This window comes from Marmota flaviventris, chromosome 1 (assembly GCF_047511675.1).
Source record: "Marmota flaviventris isolate mMarFla1 chromosome 1, mMarFla1.hap1, whole genome shotgun sequence".
In the NCBI taxonomy this organism is placed as follows: domain Eukaryota; kingdom Metazoa; phylum Chordata; class Mammalia; order Rodentia; family Sciuridae; genus Marmota; species Marmota flaviventris.
Window position 1 is genome coordinate 196930510 of NC_092498.1, and position 20896 is coordinate 196951405.

The 20896-nt window shown below is 50.8% G+C and overlaps 1 protein-coding gene across 7 annotated transcripts in view; it reads right to left on the reverse strand.

Moving 5' to 3' along the window:
* Positions 1–8742: 8742 nt before the first annotated feature.
* The window catches only part of Scn5a (sodium voltage-gated channel alpha subunit 5), a 78611-nt gene continuing 66457 nt past the window's right edge, over positions 8743–20896 (reverse strand). For 4 of the 7 annotated variants that reach the window (XM_027932276.2, XM_027932275.2, XM_027932278.2 and 1 more), the window contains 7 exons: positions 20135–20257; positions 18263–18544; positions 15762–15815; positions 15025–15162; positions 14262–14366; positions 12769–13039; positions 8743–9983 (listed from right to left, as the gene is read on the reverse strand). In XM_027932276.2, the coding sequence (XP_027788077.2) occupies positions 8743–9983; positions 12769–13039; positions 14262–14366; positions 15025–15162; positions 15762–15815; positions 18263–18544; positions 20135–20257 (2214 nt within the window). The remainder of the gene's footprint in view (positions 9984–12768; positions 13040–14261; positions 14367–15024; positions 15163–15761; positions 15816–18262; positions 18545–20134; positions 20258–20896) is intronic. The other 3 variants (XM_027932274.2, XM_027932273.2, XM_027932277.2) reach the window with 2 other exon arrangements.

Genomic DNA, 20896 nt, shown 5'->3' on the forward strand with positions numbered 1-20896 from the left:
CGGGCTGCACATTCTGGTTATTCCATTACCCTTTATTTATTGGCCTTATTGGCTTTTGTCATTTCCTCGTTGTCTCCTGTCTGGAGTGAAGGCTATAAATGTGATAGATTGACACAGGATACAGGAGGCCCAATTATCTCTGTTCAACTGACCTCTCCTCTTGGACCAGCCCTCCCCAGCCTCCCTCACCCTTGCAGTGGCTCCTACAGCCTTGTCACAGAAGCAGCCTGGCTTTGGCCTTCCAGAAAAATGGCTGCCCCGGCAGGAGAGATGGCTTTAAAGACAAATAGTGGAAGGCAATCTCAGCCCCCTGATAGTTGTACTTAACATTCCAGCCCACATAGAGGTGGCCACAGGGCAGGGCAGGCAGGACAGGACATACTGCTGGTCAACCCACATCCGGGAAAGGGGGCTCTGCTACGACCACACACGCCTTTCTGGAATCTGAGCCGGCCTGTCTCTCCACAAAGGCTGGGATGATGGGACTTTTCTCTCCAGCAGCAGGTGCCTGGCAGCTGCCCAGGGATGCCAGGCCCGTGAGCTGGCATGGGAGGAAGTGCTTGTCAGGGTGGTCATTACACGTGCCTGGCTCAGGATGGCTCTGGCTAGACCCCTGTGGATCAGGCTGACTTGGGATACCCACAGGAGGGTGGCCTCCCACTGGGTCCCAGGGGCACTCTGGGTTCCCCCTAGACAGCTTGGCAGGGGTTGAGTGTCACTTCTGAACAAATTCCCTCGCTACCCCCTCTGATGGCCCTTTGGCATGCCTGCCTGCCTCTGTCCCTGGAAATGTCCTGAGGCCCTAGCCCAAGAGGGTTTGGGACAGGAAGCCTGAGGTTTATTCCCAGGACTTTGGACATCTTCCTATGCCCCCAACTCCCTGCCCGACGTGGACCCTGATTACCCACTGGGCCTAGCCGGTGTGTGAGTGCCCATGTGTGAGTCCATACGTGTCTCGCCATCTGGGTAAGAATCTCAAATGGCCCTGCATCTGGCTTCCTTCCAGAAAAACGCACAGTAGAAAGTGGGACTGCTGGTCTCCAGGAGACCTCAGAGGACAGGAAGGATTCAAATGGAGAGGAGAATCCAGGTGAATCTGGCAGAGTGGGTTGATGGAGTGACAGGTCTGTGTCTTTTGCAAACATTCCTGATGCCTCATCTGTTCCAGGCACTGTGGTGGGGACTGGAGTCTGAGCTGTGAACAGCCTGGCCCTCTTTAGCCCCAGCGAGTGGCACAGGACTGGTGTGCTCAGAGCACTGGAGCTAGGGGGTGGCAGGTGCAGAGGCAGTATGTCAGCACAGGCAGACCCTAAGAAGCAGCTGGGGTCAGAAGACACCAGTCCTTGAGGCTTCCCTGAGCCCACTGGGGGTCAGCTGCCATGATCTTCCTTTGCTCTGGGTCGCTGCCTTCGTTTGTTGCCTCCACCTGTAAGAGTGCCTGGGCCTCTGTCTCCCAGCTCCTCCCAGTCTCCCGGGCACTGAGTCTCGTGGCTGTCATGGCTGGTGGTGGAGGAGCTGCTGGTATGGGGGTAGGGGAGCTGCCAAAGCCCTGGCCCCAGGGTGAGAGCTGACGTCTGTCCAGGAGCATCTCTCCCTGCCAAGGGCTGAGATCCTCGAGCTGCATGCCTTCCCTCTGACGTGGGAGCCGGCATCTGTCACTCACAGAGCCACCGGCCTGGACCCCAGCCTCACCCCAGCGTGGCCCGGAGACAGCTGCAGCATTGCTGCAAGCACAGGCCTCCCCTTCTGACCTTGTCCCTGACCACACTCATACCTGTGTCCAGGTGAACCTGCCCACATCCAAGGGCAGCAAAGGCCCACTTCGAGCTTCTGGGGAAGATCCCACAGAGGGGCCGAGAACCCCAGACTCCAAGCCTTGGATAGAGGTGGGTAGTTAGTTGGGTCTCTTCTCTCACTACAGTGAGACCCCAATCCCTCTCAGGCTCATGGTGGGGGCTGCATCTCATACACCAACCCCTGCAGTACATTCAGGAGACCATGATTGAGTTCCTAGCATAAGCCAGTCTCTGGGTGAGATCCCGGCATGCAATTAAGGAAAACAGACATGGGCCTGACCTTGTGTTTCTTTTACATTCTGTCCTCTGGGGTTTCTAGTAAGAAATGTATTTGCCATAACTCACCAAGGTATACATTCAGGCATGCCCCCAAGTTTTATATCTATCAGAAAGAGCAGTTTCACAAATGGACTTTTTAGAATGGACTTTTCCTGCCTTGGTTTTGACCAAGGGACCAATGTCAAGGGTTCCACGGTTTCACACCATGTGTTTCTCATAGGCAGATTGTTTACAAGGGAAATAGCAAAAGAAACTTAGTCACTTTAGGTTTTAAAAAGGGTTCTGAGAAAGCACATTAGGGCAGAAGGAACCTGCAAGTGGGTTTTCTTTGGAGAGAGCTGTCCTGTGTTTTCACTAGGACCCTGCAGCCTTCTCTTGGCAGGGGATCTGTTGGGGACATCGCCACCTTCTAAACCCAGGCCTGGTAAGAGAGCTTCAATGGGCTTCTCAGGGAGGCATGTTTGAGATATGATAGACATGGAGGTCTGGACCTCTCTGGGCTTGAGAAAGCTCAAGTGGATGCATGACTGTGGTTTGACTCTGGCCCTGGCAACTTTGAATGAGGGTCTGGGGTCAGCTGTTCTGGGGGCTGGAGGTGCTGCAGAGTGTTTTGCTGTCAGGGCATGGGAACAAGTGCTCCTAGTGTTTCCCATGGACCAGAGGTGGGCAGGCAGAGAGAGAACCAGTGTGTGCCACCACGGTATGGCTGCCTGGGGGGATCAGGGGTCTGGGCAGGAAGAGGGAACCATGGGAGTCTATAGGCAAGAGAAGATGCCCCTGGAAGAGAGATGCACTTTCTTTCAGAGAGAAGGTTCAATAGGTTGTTGCTAAGAAAACCCACAGAAATACCTGCGTGAGAATCCCTCTGATGGTCTGCCTGGCCTGGGGAGGAGAAGCCATCTGGTCACTCTGTCTACTCATGGTGCTGACACTCTGAGCCAGGCTGAGACTATATTTACAAGAAAAATGACTGTTGGCTGCTATTCTGTTATCCAAGACTAAAGCTATGGGATCCATCCGCCTGGGTCTCATCCAGAGCCAGGAGGATGCTCTCCACAGAATTAAGCTGAAAGGGACAGGGAGGGACAGAAATAAGAAATGACATCTCTCACATCAGGGGTCCTCTGTGTTCGCATACTCTCTGCAGGCATTTGTAAGGAGGGACATTGGGTGCTGTGGTGCCAGGGTTCAGGGGTGTGGTGAGAAATGGGGAAGGGGCTGGGCAGTGTCAGGGAAGGTTCCCAGAGGAGGGAACATTCAGGTGAGACCTGAGGCTGAGCAGGAAGGAGAATACTGTTCTAGGTGGAGGGAGCAGCAGCTGGAGAGGCTGGAGGAGGATCCTGGAGCCATTGAGGGGTTGGAGAGATGCCGTTACAGAGGTTGGCAGGGCTGAGGCCTTGGAGGGTCGCCTTGATCCTGAGGCCACAGGAAGCCACCGGGCGGTTTTATCCAGGGGGTCATTATCTTGGATTAAAATATCACTCTGGCAGCTGAGTAAAGAGTTTGGAATGGATAAAGTTGGAGGAAGAAATTGCCCTGGTGGTCTCCGTGAGGCAAGACACGGGCCTCAAAAAGGAAGGGGCAACAGAATGGAACCATGTGGTGGGATTTGAAAGACGCCATGATGGTGGAACCAACAGGGGTTGGTTGGACAGGTGAGTGGCTGAGGGAGAGCAGCAGGACGATGGCATCTGAGGGTGTCTTCACAGCCAGGCTGGAGGGTAAGATAGAGGAACTCAGTGTTGGACACTTTGGCCTTGAAAGCTTTGCAGATGCCCAAAGTAGGCAGCCGGATATGCTGGCCTGGGGCATGGTGGAGCAGCCAGGGCTCAAGGTAAAGATTTGGGACTCTTGGGCTGGGGATGTGGCTCGATGGTGGAGGGCTTGCCTAGCATGCATGAGGTCCTGGACTTGATCCCAGTACTGGAGCCGGGAGTAGGGGTGGTAGGGAGATTCACATTGTCTTCAAACCCATGTTTTAAATATTTTTCACTTTTCCTAGGAAAGGGCCTGGGGCCCAGAGAGCTTGCATATTTAGTCAGACCTAGAAGATGTGCTCCTGAACAAGCCGAAAAGACAATCAAAAGGACAAGAGGAAGCATAGGCAACAAGGATTAAATCGACAGACTGGATTTCATGAAAATGGGAATTTTGTGACTCCGAAGACCATCAATTGAGCAAAAAGGCAACCCACTGGTGAGGAGGAAATATTTGCAAATGATATAGCTGGGAATAAAGAACTTCTAAAACAAAAAACCGAAAGAGCCTAATTTAAAAATGGTCCAAGGCCTTACATAGAAATCTCTTCCAAGAAGTTATAAAAATGGCCAATAAGTGTATAAAATACGTTCAGCATCGATAATGGTTAGGGAAGTGTCATCAAATAAGCAAAATAAGCCAAACCCCCAAAACCAAAGGCCAAATGTTTTCTCCAAGAAGCAGATGCTGATCCATATGGGGCGGGGGATAAGGGAAGAATGAAGGAACTTTGGATTGTGCAGAGGGGAATGAGGGGAGGGGTGGGGCTGTGGGATGGGAAGGACAGTGGAATGAAAGAGACATTATTACCCTAGAACTTTGGATTGTGCAGAGGGGAATGAGGGGAGGGGTGGGGCTGTGGGATGGGAAGGACAGTGGAATGAAAGAGACATTATTACCCTATGTACATGTATGAGTCCATTACTGATGTGACTTTGCATCATGTACAGCCAGAGGAAGGAGGTTATGCTCCATTTGTGTACAATGTGTCAAAATGCATTCTACTGTCATGTGTAACTAATTAGAACAAATTTTAAAAAATTGTAATGAGATACAATCTTATACACATTAGAATGACTACTACCAACCAACCAACAAACAGAAAATAACAAGTGTTGTGAGGACGTGGAGAAATTGGACTCCTTGTGCACTGCAGGTAGGAATGTAAAATAGTACAGCCTCTGTGGAAAATAGTATGGCTGTTCCCCAAAAGATGAAACGAAATTATCACATGCTCCAATAATTTCCATTCTGGGCATATGACCCAAAGGGTTGAAAGTAGGGTCTCCAAGAGATACTTGTATACCATTTTCATAGCAGCAGCATTCACAATTGCTAGCTAGCACATGGAAGCAACACAAGTGTCCACCAAGGGGTGAATAGATACACAGATACACAAAATGTGGTATATCCATACAATGGAATATTATTTGGCATTTAAAAAGGAAGGACATTCTCACACCTGCTGTTATGGACATACTCTGAGAACATTATGCGAAATGACTAGTCAGAACAAGACAAATACTGGGTGAGCCCACGTTTTTGAGGCACTTATAGTAGTCAAAAATCCTAGATACAAGCTGGATGTGATAGCACACACCTGTAATCCCAATAACTTGGGAGGCTGAGGCAGGAAGATTGCAAGATTGAGGCCAGCCTCAGCAACTTAGTGAGACCCTGTCTCAAAAAATAAAAAGCGCTGGTGGTGTGGCTCAGTGGCTAAGCACCCTGTTGGGTTCAATCCCTGGTACACAGAAACAGCATTGCTAGTGGCTGGAAGCAGGGAGGACTGAGGAATTAGTATTTAATGGGTACAGTGTTCCTATTTTACAAGATGAAGAGAGTCCTGGAGATGCATGATATGGTGATGGTGGCCCAATGATGTGGATGTGTTTAATATCACACTTAATAATAATGGGAAGGATGGTGAATTTTATGCTGTGTGTATTTTACCACAAATTTAAAATTTTGGGAAAGAAAAGAAAGCAGGTGGAAATGCTGGCGTGGATAGTGGCCATGGGGGCACGGGAAATGCAGGGGAGAGGAGGCTCTTCCCCAGGGGGCTGCTGTCCACGGAGTAAAATGTGGCAGAGAGATGCAGATGAGGACGGAGGCAGCAGCACTGCATCCAGTGGCACAGAGGTCCTGCAGCTGGTATCCTTTTGGTGTCTGGTTGGGAAGACAGCTGGGAGCCACAGTGGGCTGAGGAGCGAGGGGGAGAAGCCACTGCCAGGTGTCACATGGGTACAGTCCACCAGCCCCACTCAAAGCCCCAGACTGCGAGTCTTGGAAAGCAGAGCCTGGGTGTCCTCCCCTGGGTTACCCACTGCTCTGCCTGCACCCCACTTGTGCTGGTCTGGCCCATGCTTCTGGCTATTTTCCAAGGAAAAGGACCCACACTCTTGGTCTTTGGAATCTCCCTTCCCCCACCCCAACACAATTGCTCTCCAGACTTTCTCAGGCCAAGGCCTCCTCACAGCCTGCCTGAGCCTCTGCCACCACTCATGTCAACTCTCAGCACAAGAACGGAGCCTAGACCAGGTCATGTAAGCCATTTATTGGTTTGTTTTAAAAATATGTATTTTATTTATACACGAAGTTTGGTGAGAAGTGCTCAATTAGTTCAGACAACATCTGGCACTTGATGCGTGTCCGTCTCTCCTATTTCCTACTCTCTTCTTCCCTCCTGCTGGTCATTGTGTAGTTCTGGGGGAAAAAAATGAGAGCCAGGCTGTGCTACGAAGTCAGGTCTACCTTGTCCCTGCCCTCAGGCGCAGCGCCTGCAGCCAGCCCCGGACACCTGTCGCCAGGCCCCCAGGGCTGTCCATACGCACAAAAACCAGAGTCTCTTTCCGGCCAGCTGGGCTGGCAGCCCAGCCTGCCGCCCAGCCACATTCCTGCATGGGCAGCGGGCAGTGAGTGCCAGGGAGGGGCATTCACCTCTGCAGGCCTTGAGAGCAAAGCACAGAGAGCTACAAAAATAAATCTCCACTCAGAGAAGTGTCACGGGGACAGTTAAAACCAAGTCCCACACTGGACTCAAAGGGAAAATGGGAGAAGTCTCTGGGGGGTGTTTGGGGTGGGGGCTGGGGCTGCCACCAAGGGAACTGGGGTGACGAGAAGAAACGTAATACTTTACTCGACAGCAGTGCCCCCTTCGGCACCGCCTCGAGCGTGTGCCATGAGCATGGGGAACCTCCAGCCCTCCGACAGCTCGGCGAGGTAGGTTAGGAGCAGCCAGCCCAGAGTACAGGTGAGACTGAGGTGGCCTGTGAGCTGGATGCCCCCCGGCAGAGGGTGGCTCTGCTGGAGAGCTGGAATTGGGCAGTGGTGGGGGGGGGGAGCCCTGCCTGCTCAGGCTCTGCCAGCTGACCCTGTCACCAGGGCAACAGTTCCCTACGTTAAGTTAAAAGATTTGCATATGCTAAATAGGATTGTCAGCAGCTGAAGAGGTCCTGGGGTGATTGGACTAGTAAAGGTAGTTTTCCCTGAAAAAGCCTTCTCACAAGGGTCACAGGACCCTGCCCCCAGGAGGTCCTGTATATGAGTGCCCCCAGTGCCTGGGCTGAGCCAGAGAAGCTGGCCCTGAGCCACAATGCTCCCTTTCCCAGAGGAGCTCATGGGGAATAACCCCTTCTAGTGCAAGAGAACCAGGCCTGACCAGCCAAAGGTCCCTTCCCTGCACAGGGCCAAGCTACCCTCTCCACTTCCATGCCCCTCTGCCTGGAGACAAACTGGGGCACACACAGGAGTCCCTTCCTCGCATGGTCAGAGGAGAAAGACTGGGAGGAGAGCCTGGGAGATGGCAATAGGTTCCTTTCTTCACGTGGGCTGAGAGGCTCCCACATCTGGGCACGGCTACACCTAGCTCTAAACCCGTATGACTCGGCCTCTCTTCCCTTGGCCTACTGGGCAGGGCCTGCTAGGTTCTAGGAGGAGGGACAAGCTGTGGGGCCGGCCATGAATGGCTGGCTCCCCTGTGCCCTTGGGCTTTAACATTAATACTCTTACTGGAGGGAAGAAAGGGCGTCACTGACTAAGTTCAGCTCTGGGACCAAGGCCACTCCCTTCTGGAAGCTTTTCAGTTTTGTAGGATTGACCCCATTGTGACCTGCATAAAAAGGCAGGGAATTGGGGCATGGGACCTTGGAGACAATGAAAGGCCAGAGAGTGCTCCACTGACAAGAACCCCATCCATGGAGCCAGAAGGAAAGGCCTTTCTTCCTTGGGCCAGGGATACAGGTGGCTGTCTGACATTGGCCTGAGGGGAGCCTGGGCCCCTGTGGCCGGCGTCTGGCCTCTGTGTATGTGAGGAGTGTGTGCACATGCGTGAGTGGGTGAGGGACTTTGGCCTTCCTGGCACCTCAGCCCAGCAGCAGGGGATCTCCAAACCTCCCCTGGGCAGAGAAGGCCTGCGGGAGCCGCACTGGATTCCACTTTTGCTTTGAGGACAGAGTTCTGGCAGCTCTATAGACACTCTTGTTCAGGGTTGAGAAGAGGCAGCAGGAATTGCTGCCTTCACCCATGGAAAAAAAAATGTTAGTTCTTTGCTCAAGTAAAAAAATATCAAATATAATAAATTTATGAAAGCCCATTCACAACATATACAGTCTGTTTGATATTTCGCCTCAGCAGCTGGGATGAAGTTGCTTTTCAGAGTCCCAGGGTGCTGCCTCACCAGAGAGGCCACTGCTGTGTAGAGCCTCCAGGGACAGGCCTCCCAAGGTGGCGGGCTCCTCCAACTGTCAACACAGTTGCCACAGAACTCTGCCTTGTGGATCCACGGGGCTGAGACCCGCTGCTCACCCCCAAAGCTCAAAGCCGGGAAGGCCCCAGCAGATGCTGATTTTGACCGTATTCAGGTGTGTCCTGATACAACAGGGTGTGTCCTGACCACCTGGGGCCAGGCTCACACTATTGACTCGCGGTCCCTGTCCGGGGATGGGGGGAAGTCTGCGAGATCTTCGCTGCGGCTGTAGTCAGACACCCGCAGCTGGAGGTTATCGCTAGTGGCCCTGGTGACACTGTCATAGGAGGGTGGGAAGGACGTGGAGGAGATGGAGGAGCTGGAGGGTGGGCCACCACGCTGGGAGAAATTCTCGTTCATCATGTAGGCGATGAGACCCTCTCGCTCAGGGGCATCCTCTTCGGAGAGACCACTGCTGCCCACTCGCTGGCGGAAGAGGAAGGAGGCGTGCTTCACAGAGCGCTGCAGCAAGTGCCTCCGGAAGGCCCGCTGGATGACCGTGGCCGACACCTCCTCGTGCTTGCGCCGGAGTGTGGTGGTGATGGGCTCATAGGAGATCTTAGATGGGTTGGCCGCCATGAACTTCTCCTCCATCTGGATCTTCAGGGCATCCATCTCCCCAGACTCTCCCAGGACCCTCTTGGTGAAGGCAAAGAGGATGTCCATGCAGTGGATCCGGTCCCCGCTCACCATGGGCAGGTCCATGTTGATGAGGCTTATCTGGTTGGGCTTGGCGATTCGGAGCGGCTCAGAGAGGGCATCGGCAAAGTCGGACAGGGCTGAATACTCAATGAACTGGGTGGCCTCGGGGTCGAATTTCTCCCAGATCTCATAGAACATGTCAAAATCGTCCTCACTCAGGGGCTCTGTGCTCTCCTCTGTGGCCACGCTGAAGTTCTCCAGGATGATGGCGATGTACATGTTGACCACGATGAGGAAGGAGATGATGATGTAGGTGGTGAAGAAGAGGATGCCCACCGCTGGGCTCCCACAGTTACCCCGGGAGCCATTGCTGTTGGGCAGATTGGGGTCGCAGTAGGGGGGCCCTGTGTTGAGGATGGGGCTGAGGAGGCCATCCCAGCCGGCTGACGTCGTGATCTGGAAGAGGCACAGCATGCTGTTGGCGAAGGTCTGGAAGTTGAACATGTCATCGATCCCGGCCTCCCACTTGACGTAAGCGAAGTTGGCCATGCCGAAGATGGAGTAGATGAACATGACAAGGAAGAGCAGCAGTCCGATGTTGAAGAGGGCAGGCAGGGACATCATGAGGGCAAAGAGCAGTGTGCGGATCCCCTTGGCCCCTCGGATCAGTCTGAGGATGCGGCCGATTCGGGCCAGGCGGATGACGCGGAAGAGCGTGGGGGAGAAGAAGTACTTCTGGATGATGTCTGAGAGCACGGTACCTGCGGGAAACAAAAGAGACTGTGGCCACTGATGGCACCTCTGTCCTGCTTTCAGGCCAGAATTACTGTGTACAGTGAGGAGCCAGGGAGAAAAGGCTCTTCCAGGAAGGTTGGATCAAGTGCTGGGACCCTGCCTCCTCTCACCTCTCTATGATCCAGGGAAGGAGGACCTACATCCTTTACAAAATGCCTTCTTGGTCCCTTTATTCCTTATTCTTTAGGGTATACCTGCACAACAGAGCTGAACCAGGCCCATCTTCTACATCATAGGTTCTGAGGCCAGAGGGGACTTACTTAGCATCTTGGCAGCCCAGCTTGGACAAGAACTCAGGCTTTTCAGCTCCTCACTACACAAAGTGTGGTCTGAGGACCAGCAGCTGTGGTAGCTCCTAGGTGCTTATGGGAAATGCAAAATCTCAGCTCCACCCCCAGCTGATTTCTTTTTAATAAGCCCAGATAATTTTTGTGCATGAAGGACAAGAAACAGTGGCCTTGAATCAGTGCTCCTGTTACTACTCCAAGCCTGTCTTCTCTCAGCCTCTCTGTGATGGTTCCTGTCACCTCCCAACTCTGCCTTCCTCCAGGGTTTCCCATCCCCGTGTCTCTAGTGACTACACGGATTTGGAATTTTAAGGAACATAGATATAAATTGTAGAAGAAAGAATAAAATAAACTTGCCTCCTATTGGTCCAAGTGACAATTCCGGACTCCTCATATAATAATAATGTTGCTGGCCGACACATGTCAATAGGGCACTGGCCGAGCACTTTATAGCCATCATTTCATTTAGTCCTTCTCATCACCCCAAAAAAGTGAGCTGACATAATCCTCTTCCCTTTCCAGAAGAGGAAACTGAGAGGCGAGGTAACTTACTCAAGTTGCCACCTAAGTGAGAAGCTAGGATTTGACCCAGACACTCTGGCTCCAAGTTGACCTCTTACTCATGCCTCTCTGTAGGGCCCAACCTCTGAGACCAGCAGGTGATCCTGAAGTACATGCTGCACCCCTGGAAGCCATTCTTCAATGGTTCCTTCCTGCTTCTGATGTTTTACATTCTCTAAAGCTTCTCTCCAGCCTCACAAGGCACACTGTCATCCACACCCCCATCTGGAACCAAAGGGCATTCCTGACCTTGCTTTATGCTTTAACCACCTGCCTATTACTGTAGCAACAGCAGTGCATGCATTACTGTTTGGGTTCACCAGAGAGAGAGAGAAGGATGCATATGGCAGAAAGACAAAGGTCAGAGTCACCCTAAAGGCAGAGATTCCAACAGGAGTGGGGTCAAGAGTTTGGGCTCTGAGCACAAATGACAAAAGAAAAATGTTAAATTAGACTTCATAAAAGTTAAAAAAAAAATTATGCTTCAGTAGATACTACCTCCCATACACAGACTGGGAAAAATATTTGCAAGTCATGTATCTGATAAGGGATTATTATACAGAACACAGAAAGGACTCTTATAACTCCATAATAAAAAAGATAAATAGCCTAACTTTTAATGTGCAAAGCATATTTGTGCAAAGAGATTTCTCTAAGGAAGATATATAAATGACTGATAAGCACGTGAAAAAATATTCAGCATCAGTAGTCACCAGGGAAATATAAACCAAAACCTCGGTGAGATAGTGTTTCATACCCACCAGGATGGTTATAATTTCAAAAATACAGTAACACATACTGGTGATGAGGTAGAATAATAGGAATCCTTATACATCAACGGTAGGAATGTAAAATGACACAGCCACTTAGGAAAAGGTTTGGCAGTCCCTCTGAATTATAGATTAGTGATTGCCAGGGGTGGAGGGATAGAAAATATGGACAGCTACTAAATGGGTAGTTTCTCTTGGGGGTGAGGAAAATATTCTAAAATTAGTGGTAATGGTTGCACAGCTCTGTGAATATCCACTCATGCATCACATAACATTTTAGTCAATGACAGGACCACATATGTGAAAGTGGTCCTATGTTGTGTCGGGATGCTGTAGCCATCTTGGTTTGCATTAAGTATATTCTGATGGTCACTCAGTGATGAATTGACTAATGACACAGAATATTTCCCTGTTATTAAATTGTTAACACACCAATTGTATACTATCAACTGAATTTTATAAATTAACTTTCTGTGAATTTTATGGTTTATGAATTATATCTCAATAAAGCTACTACATAAATAACTTGGAATCTGAGTCCAAACAGACATGCTGAAGATTCTATCTGTGCTGCTCCCTAGTTGTATGATGTTCCTCCCCCAGGGCTGACCCTACAAGGTGAGTTGCATGAGGCAGGTGATGTCTGAAGGAAGCTGGCACACATCTTGGTGGACTCCTGAATTCTCCATTTCCAGGTATTACTTCTACCCTAGCAGGTCACCTACTTCCCATCCAGGGGGGAACTCACCTCACCCTACATGAGTCTTCAACCTAAGGTGGGGGCTTTCCTTTGGTGGTCAGAAGAACCTCCACAGTGCCTACTCCCTCTCCTAGACTTATCCTTGAAGCTCTCTGAACAACCAGGGTGCCCTGGAGGGTGGGATCAGGAGAGAGTACTGAGTTTTCTGCCATCTTGGCTCCTTTGGATTAAGTGGGCCCTTCCAGACAAGTACTCTCTGGAAGGGGTGTGTGAGTTTGTGTGTGTGTGTGTGTGTGTGTGTGTGTAGAGGGGTGAAGAATGCAGAGAAAAAAGAAGGAAGGGGCCTAGTGTTGTCATTAAGGAGAGACCAAAGGGCTGGAGGAGAGGCCTGACCTGGGGCTGGCTTCTCTGTCCCGCTGACTTGCATACCCACCCACGATGGAGAGGATGACAACCACGAAGTCGAAGATGTTCCAGCTGTTGGTGAAGTAATAGTGGCGCAGGGCAGCCATCTTGACAATACACTCGCCTGTGAAGATGGCCACGAAGAGCAGGTTGATCTTGGCCAAGATGTTGACCTTCTCAGGGCTTTGGTCATCTGTCTCCACCATCATGGTCACCATGTTCAAGCAGATGAGAAACATGATGGTGACGTCAAAGGCCTGCTTGGTCACAATGTCGAATAAGAAGCCCTGGTACTTGTTCTGAAAGGAGGAGGGAGTGGGATAAGCTTCCCAGATGGGCTAGCACACTGCTCCCATTGCTGCCCCTCACCCAGGCTACCCCTCCTCCTACTCCATCCTCGGGTGAGGCCAAAGCCCCCACCATCCCATCGTGATGAGTGCTGAGGAGGAAGCTGCAGAGATGGAAACAGCTGGTTCTCCTGCCTACACACTCTCTGGGCTTTGAGCAAAGCTCCTTCCCTCCATGAGGCCTTCCCTGATGGATCCTCAGGGAGAGATTTTTCCCATCCTGAGTTTCCTTAGCATACTGTTCATTGTGCTTCTTTTCGTTCCCACAGTCTGAAGGTCAAATGAAAACTTCAATCCTAATAATTATATGAGACCTCAGATTAATATACTCTACTCTTTTATGGAATTGATTCTATTTATTCTGCCAAATAAAACTATTTTCTATTTATATGCATCTTTTAAAAATATATTTATTTTAAGTTGTTGATGGACCTTTATTTTACTCATTTATTTATATGTGGTGCTGAGAATCGAACCCAGTGCCTCACACATGCTAGGCAAGCATTCTACCACTGAGCCACAACCCCAGCCCTATGTGTATCTTTAACTATAAGTCAATCCAGATTATTTGGGGGGGAGAAATAATATTATAATTAATTAAGCATATACAGATACACCAAACTAACCTATAACAAAGCATAGTAAACAGACGAAATGATGAATGAGATTTTAAAAAGTGGGTCTGCCACTAATGAGGTAGTGATGTAGGTTACATCACCTAATTCTTTTGAGTATTTCTTCCCACCCTTCCCCCACCTTTGCAGGGAATGACTTGATGGGGCCAAGGGAGTCAGCCTAGGAGAGGACTCAGCAGCCCCTCCTGGCTCCATTCACCAGGGGACTTAATTACACCCCCCTGCCTGCTCAGGGGGCTCCAAGGATGAGGCTATGAATGGAGGTGGGGCTGCAAAAGCTACCTGCTCTCCTCGGGGAAAACCTCTACCCCTTAGTGTTAGGAGGAGGCTCATGGGAAGCAGACGTGTTCCAGTGGATATGTAGTGTCCCCTGGAGGCCACAGCCTTCTTGTGCTTTTGCCACCACCTGTGTGGGGCTGAGACAGTATCTCTCAGCTGGGCTGAAAGATGGTGAGGAGACCCCAATGGCTTGCTATGTGTTAGGGATGCCAGGGTTCCCCCAGAATACCCTCCCTACTCTGCTAAGAAACCTGGCTTACCACAGGCCGTGGGATGGGCTTCTGGGGCTTCTTGGAGCCCAGCTTCTTCATGGCATTGTAGTATTTCTTCTGTTCCTCTGTCATGAAGATGTCCTGGCCCCCTAAGTGCAGAGAGACAGGCACCAGACTCATTTTGGGGTTCTCAGAGGCCCAGCATGGAGGGCATAGGGGGTCTTGCTTCCTTGATGAGGGTGCCAGGGTCTGCTACCTCCTCACTTCTTCTCATGGTGCAGGAAGTATGTCCCTAACATTTCTGCACCAGAAATTCTTCCCCAGGATCCCTGTCCTCATTCATCTGGAGTTCTTGCTGGCTTTCTTAGTTGCAAATCCAATTCTCCCTATGACCTTTCCCTCTTCTTGGCTCAGTCTGCCCTGGGGTTCTTTCTACCCACCTGGTTTACCTGCAACCCAATTGTGGCCCCTCTGATGGAGCTCCAGGAAGACCTTGAGCCTCTGCATTTCTCCACCCAGGACCCCTAATCATCGACCAGGTGAATAGCCCCCAGCTCTTACCCCTGCTTTCTCAAGAGCTTTGTCTCAGGTAGACTAGGGCAGGCCTCTCACCAAAGCCCCTTGTCATATTCTTACAGGCCGAGGCATAGCTATATTCATGGAAGTACCCCCCACCGGATTCCAACAGGAGCAGAAAAAGGACCATCCTTAAGGGGGAGGGCAAGATGGGCCCTGGAGCCAGAATGGCTCCTCAGTCCCCAGCACCCAGCCTTTCCCTGCCCAGCCCGGGTGGAGCCAGTGCTCTACGTATCTTTTTCTTTTGCTGGTTGAAGTTGTCGATGATGACACCGATGAAAAGGTTCAGGGTGAAGAAAGACCCAAAGATGATGAAGACAACAAAGTAGATGTACATGTAGAGGTTGTACTCCCACTGCGGCTGCTCCTCATACTAAGGGAGAAATCAGACGGGGAGGTCAGACAGGCTGAGGCCTCAGGGATCAGGCAGGCAGGCAGGGGGTGTGGCAGAGAGCCATTCTGGGGGACAGGGTTTGTCCAGAGGAAGGTGTGTGCAGGTGTGTGTGGCTGTGTCTGAGAACAGTGGAGACCGAGGTAGGTAGGACAGAGTGAAGGGGGTGGATGGTGGCAGGCAGGACATCAGGCATGCTGGGCTCAGGGCCTGGCACTGTGTCAGTATGTGGCTTCAGCCTGTGGGCCATTGGGAGGTTGGAGTATATTTGGGTCTCTCATTAATGAACTGTCAGTGTGATTGGATAGGGTGAAAGGACAAAGAAGAAACTTCATTTCCATCTCTATTGCTTCCAGCCCATTCTGAGTACACTACATTGAGTTTGGAGAACTTCTTGGGAGATCACCCAACTTTGCCTCAGGGCTATGTCCAGGGATGCTGAAGCCCAGGTTGACACACTAGATATTGTCCTTGAAGATCTTGCCCTGAGCTTTTAGATGTGGACACAGGTTCCCGGGTAGCTAAACAGGCTGGAGTTTCAGGTGCCTAATTTGGTGGGAGAGGTCAGTGTGACAACCTACCCCTCTGGAATCCACAGCCGCATACATAATGTCCATCCAGCCTTTAAATGTTGCCTGGAAGAAAAAGAGAAGATTAAGAAAATTATTTAGCTTTTGCATCTTGCTTGAGTTAGGTAGAGCCCTTGTCTGGACCAATGAGGCTGGGCTTCTCCTATAAGAAGCAAGTGAGCCCCACTCACCCATTCAGTAGTGTCCAAAAGGCCGGGCAGTCCAGGGAAAGATCTTGTTTAGGGCTAGGGGGATTGGGTGGGAAGCAGCTGAGCAGACACCCTAAGGAGGTCATGCAGTGTGAAATAAGCTTCATGATAGAGGCCAAGAGTCTGCCCTTCAGATGTGCACAGCTTGGATTCTAACCCAACACAGAGTTCCTACAGTGGGAGTGAGGGATGGAGAGGTGGGCCTTGAACTCTGGTCCAGTTCACAGTTCAGTGCTGCCCTGTTTAGGCACCTCAGAGAACCACGAAGAAGCCCCTGAAGAATCCCAACCTTGCCTCATAATTAAGGGGTTCCTTTTGCTAATGGTGTGCTGTTAACTGGCTAACAAATGGATTTCAAGAAGGAAAAAAGAAGTTCCTCACTGTCTGTTTACCAATTTTTCTGACTTAAATATTCTCACCATGGCTGATTTCAAGTTGCCAGAGTGTTGTGACTGAACCCAAAGTCAGGAAAAGATACACAGGAGAACAGCATTACAGCGTTTCCTACTGTTCAGACAGAAGCAATGAAAATAACTTCAACAGCACAGATGATAATGCAAAGTAATGCTGAGATCTGAGTATTTATTATCTTTGTTTGAACATCATTTAGTTAATTATATGTTTATAATATTTAATTTTTTATAATGGCTGTGTTTAACCATCAGCTTGCAAAATTTCTGCAAATGTCCCAATCGGCTCTTGTGGGCTGCCACAGGCTGGCCCCAGCACTCCACACCAAGGGAGTAAGGAGGGAGGGAGACTGAATGATGGAGATGGGGCCCTAGTGTGGGACATGGTTGGCCCCATGCTGGCTGCTATGAAGATTCAGAAAGAGCCCAAGAGACATGCTTGATGGTGAGACTGACTGCCCAGTGGATCTCACTTGTGGTCTTGGCAAAATCTCCTCTCTGAGCCTCCTTTCATGGCATATAAGCCCAGCTATGCAAATGTACTGTGTCTAGAGGTCCTCCTGAGACAGGCAGGTGCTATGGTTTGGGTCTAGAATGCCCCCCAGGTCCACATGTTAAAGTTCTATACCCAGCAACGTGCAATTGGTGGGGAGGAGGAATATTTAACTGGTGGGGCCTAGTAGGAGACTTTCAGGTCACTGAGGGCATCCCCTTGCGGGGGCTAGTAGAACTCCAGCCTCTTCTTCCTTTCTTTTGCTTCCTGCCCAGGAGGTGAGCAGCTTGCTCCACCACCTAGCTCTGCCATGATGAGCTGCCTTGCCACAGGCCCAAAGGTAAAGGGGGCCTATAAGTCCATTATCTCAGGTATTTGTTCAATTAACAGAGAGCTGACTGGTAGTACAACAGGGCAGATGGGCAAGTTATGTCATCTCTCTATGCCATAAGTCCCCACCTGTAAAGAGAGGCTGGGGAGTGCTTTGGAAACTGCTGGGGACTTCCCAAGGTTATGAGGTGCTTGTGACTGAATTCTTCCCAGCCACAGAATGGTTCTGGCTGCAAAGGTGAGCAGTTATTGTTCTACAAAGGGGTTTTCCTTCCAGAGTTCTAACATTCAGAGGGACAGTGACAGGGATGGACAGCTCTCAAGATTTGGCCCTAATCCCATTCTCCCCGGGAGCCACAGGGGACTCTTTCTGGGCTACTAGTGCAACTTATGGGGTACATGAAGGTGTGAGTGGTGGCACAAAATTTGTAGGTGATACTCTGCTGAGTTTTCCTCTACTTTGGGGACTAGCAACGGGTGACTGGATTTCTGATTGGGTAGCAAGGCAAGAGAACTGCAGCTTCACGCACTATGGTTCTGTTTGCATTTCTGTTGTCAGAGTTAAGAGTAGGTTAATTTTATGGGGTATGTTATAGTCACTGAAGCTACTGTATTCAAAATATCAATGGAAACTCTTGAAGGATGCTGTTTAAACATCACATGTCTTGCACATTGAAGATGAAAGCAAACATTTTCTTTTAAACAACTCAAGAGGTGTCACTACCTTCCATAACAGAGGTGGTCAGAATCACAATTTTGCAAATAGTTCAGTACCTGGGGGAGTCTTTTTATTATTATTATTAATTATTATTATTATTATTATTATTATTGGCTGGCCCACATGCCATACATCTTGGAGAAGATGGTCTCTACTCTAGAACCGAAAATCTGCAGACCTGCCAAGGTACCAAGGGAATTTCCCTGGGAAATCCTTAGCTTCCTTTGAACCCTATGACCGTATGGTGAGGATCCCACAGAGCCTCACCACCTCTGCTCCCACTCACGGGGGTGAAAGCCTGTGCTGCTGGAGGGCCAGTGGGAGGAAGGAAGTTCCTTCTCTCCAGGACTTACCACCTGCAGAAGGGCCAGGTATCCGGCCCCCACGTTGTCAAAGTTGACTTTCACCTTGGTCCAGTACAGTTCGCCAGTCACGTTGAAGGACTCACACTCGCTCTTGTTGTTCACAATGGTGTAGTTCAAAGGCAGGTCCCCCTCGGTCTGATTGATGCACCTCCCAAACTTCCCCGCAAAGAGGTTCACGCCCATGATGCTGAAGATGAGCCAGAAGATGAGGCAGACCAGGAGGACATTCATGATGGATGGGATGGCGCCCACCAGGGCATTGACCACCACCTCAAGTGGACAGAGAGGAGACTCAGTTCTTGGGGGTGCCTGGAACATAGGCCCTTTTCAAGATCCCTTGTGGACTGAACTCCCCTGGCTACAGGTGCTGAGGGGGTGGGGGTTGCAAATCCTCCAAACATGGGAGAGGCCAATTCCATGACTAGGAGCCTTAGTGGGGAGTAAGGGATGTGAGAGAGAACACACTTTTCCTTTGCACCCTACAGTCTGCTGCAACTCCAGAATACACATCTTTCTCTTCTTGGCCCTGCCTTTCTTGCATCCATGACCTTCACAACTTGACTTTCATATAAGCAGGGTCTCTGGTAGTTGAGGATGCCATGCACATGTTCCCAAGACTTTGGGCCTCCTAGGAATCTCACTGGTTCTTACAGCCTCTAAGCTAAAATTTTAGTATATTTTAGAGTTGCTGCCACTGGAATGGATGGATGGATGTTTTTCCCTAAAGTCCACCCAAAAGACTCCCAGGTACATGTCTGGAGGGGCCTGTGATTGTCTCCAAGTTCTGGTAAGAACAGCACTGGAGGTGAAGCTGGTGTGGGACTCCATGGTGTGCTCAAGAAGGTCCAGAAGCCAGGTAGGAAATGCTGCTCCCTAGCAGAGATGATGTCCCCTGACCCAGCTCTGAAGGGCACCAAGCTTCCTGGGGAGAGGGTAGGAGCCTTTGGTTGGCTTCTGAGGCCAGTGGCCAACGGGCATTTCTGGAATCTACCATCTCCCTGTGTCCCTCTGGAATCAAATGTCCTTGCTTCCAAAGAGACATTTAACTCTAGTCTGATTATTCACTTGTGAATGGGTATAAGTGATGTATTTCTCCATGAACGGGAGATGTGGCCAAGGTTCAAAGCCACCAACCAAATGACAAACTGTGTGATGGTGCCTGCTGGGTCAGATAGACAATAGAAGTGTTTTCTGAAGTCACCCAAAATTGTGTACATTTGTTTAAAAAAGTGCACACACCAACACACGTTTGTTTTCTTGCTGTGTATCACAGCTAATGCTCATTTGCCTTCCATGCTCACATTCTTTGGCGACATGTGATTACCAGAAATGCATGGGCAGCTGCACCAGGAACACAGCGCAAAGGTGTTAACATGCACGTGACTCTCGCACTCTGCAAACTGGCACCTGATGTGAGAGTGTAGCAGGCTTCGTGCCACCTCCTCTCCCCTGTTCCCGTCACAGAAGGAAGGCTGCCTGTGTTTGCCAGGAGGCAGGGGGTGCAGGCTACAAGCAGTGGGTACATGGAGAGGGGACCCTGCAGCAGAGCAGAAGTGGAGGGGCCCGGGTGCCAGTGGGGCTGTGGTGTCACCAAGGCTCCTGGGCCCCAGAGAGCTGTTGCCTCTTCTCCCTTGTCCAGTGTCCCTGGCCCTCACTGGACCCCACAAGGCTGCAAGGCTGGGGGTGGTCTCGCCTAGCTCTCTGTCCCCTGTTTCTCCCCCCACAACCCAGCTACACCTCCCCCAGAGATTCTGAATCATGCTCCTGCCAAGTCACTGAGGCCACTGTCCCAGCTTCAGCTGGGTCCCTAGCTGAGCCTGTTGCTCCCTCAGCGTGACTGCCTCTAGCAGGTCCTCTTACCCTCATGCCTTCAAATCGTGACAGGGCTCTCAGGGGACGGAGTGCACGCAACGTCCGCAGTGACTTGATGGGGCCCATCTCGGCAAAGCCCAGGGTGTTGGCCACCAGGCTGACCAGTGAGACCTGCGGAGGAAAGAGGAGGTGAGGGGATGGGGGTGGCTGAAGACACAGAAGGCAGGGCTCTGGGCCCACCTCAGGCAGGCTGGGCCTTCCTCATGTCCAATCTTCATTACTCCCAAGCTTCGCAGGCCTACTATGCACTGGGCCCGGCGTCCTGGAGCCTGAGAGGCTTGGGGAGAACCCAAGGGTGTCCTGGCTTTAGGCCCTTCTGAGATCCCACTATTTGCATGCCACACATACTCTGAATTGCTCCTTTAGCTCCCTGGTGTTGCCTTGGTCACCCCTACTCTCCAAGTCAGAAAACTGAGTTCCGAAGCCACCCTGCTGCTGGGGCAGAGCAGGGACACAAAACCCAGGCATTGACTTCCCAAATGCTTTCCTTCAAGTCAAATTCTAAGAGGCCTCTTGGGGGTCCTGGGTGGAGCGTGAACAAATAGCCCAGGGGGCACTCCCCCAAAGCTGGACTTTGCAACTTGCCAGCGTCTTCTAAGGAGGACAGAGTAGGTGGCAATAGGAGCCTCAGAAATCTGTTCCCTCTGCCCTAGCAGAGCATCCCCACCATGTGGATTTTATCTCTCTAAAGCTCCATGGTCATCCTCTCCCTTCCTACTGCACTGCTGGCCTGTGCTCATGGGCTGGAAA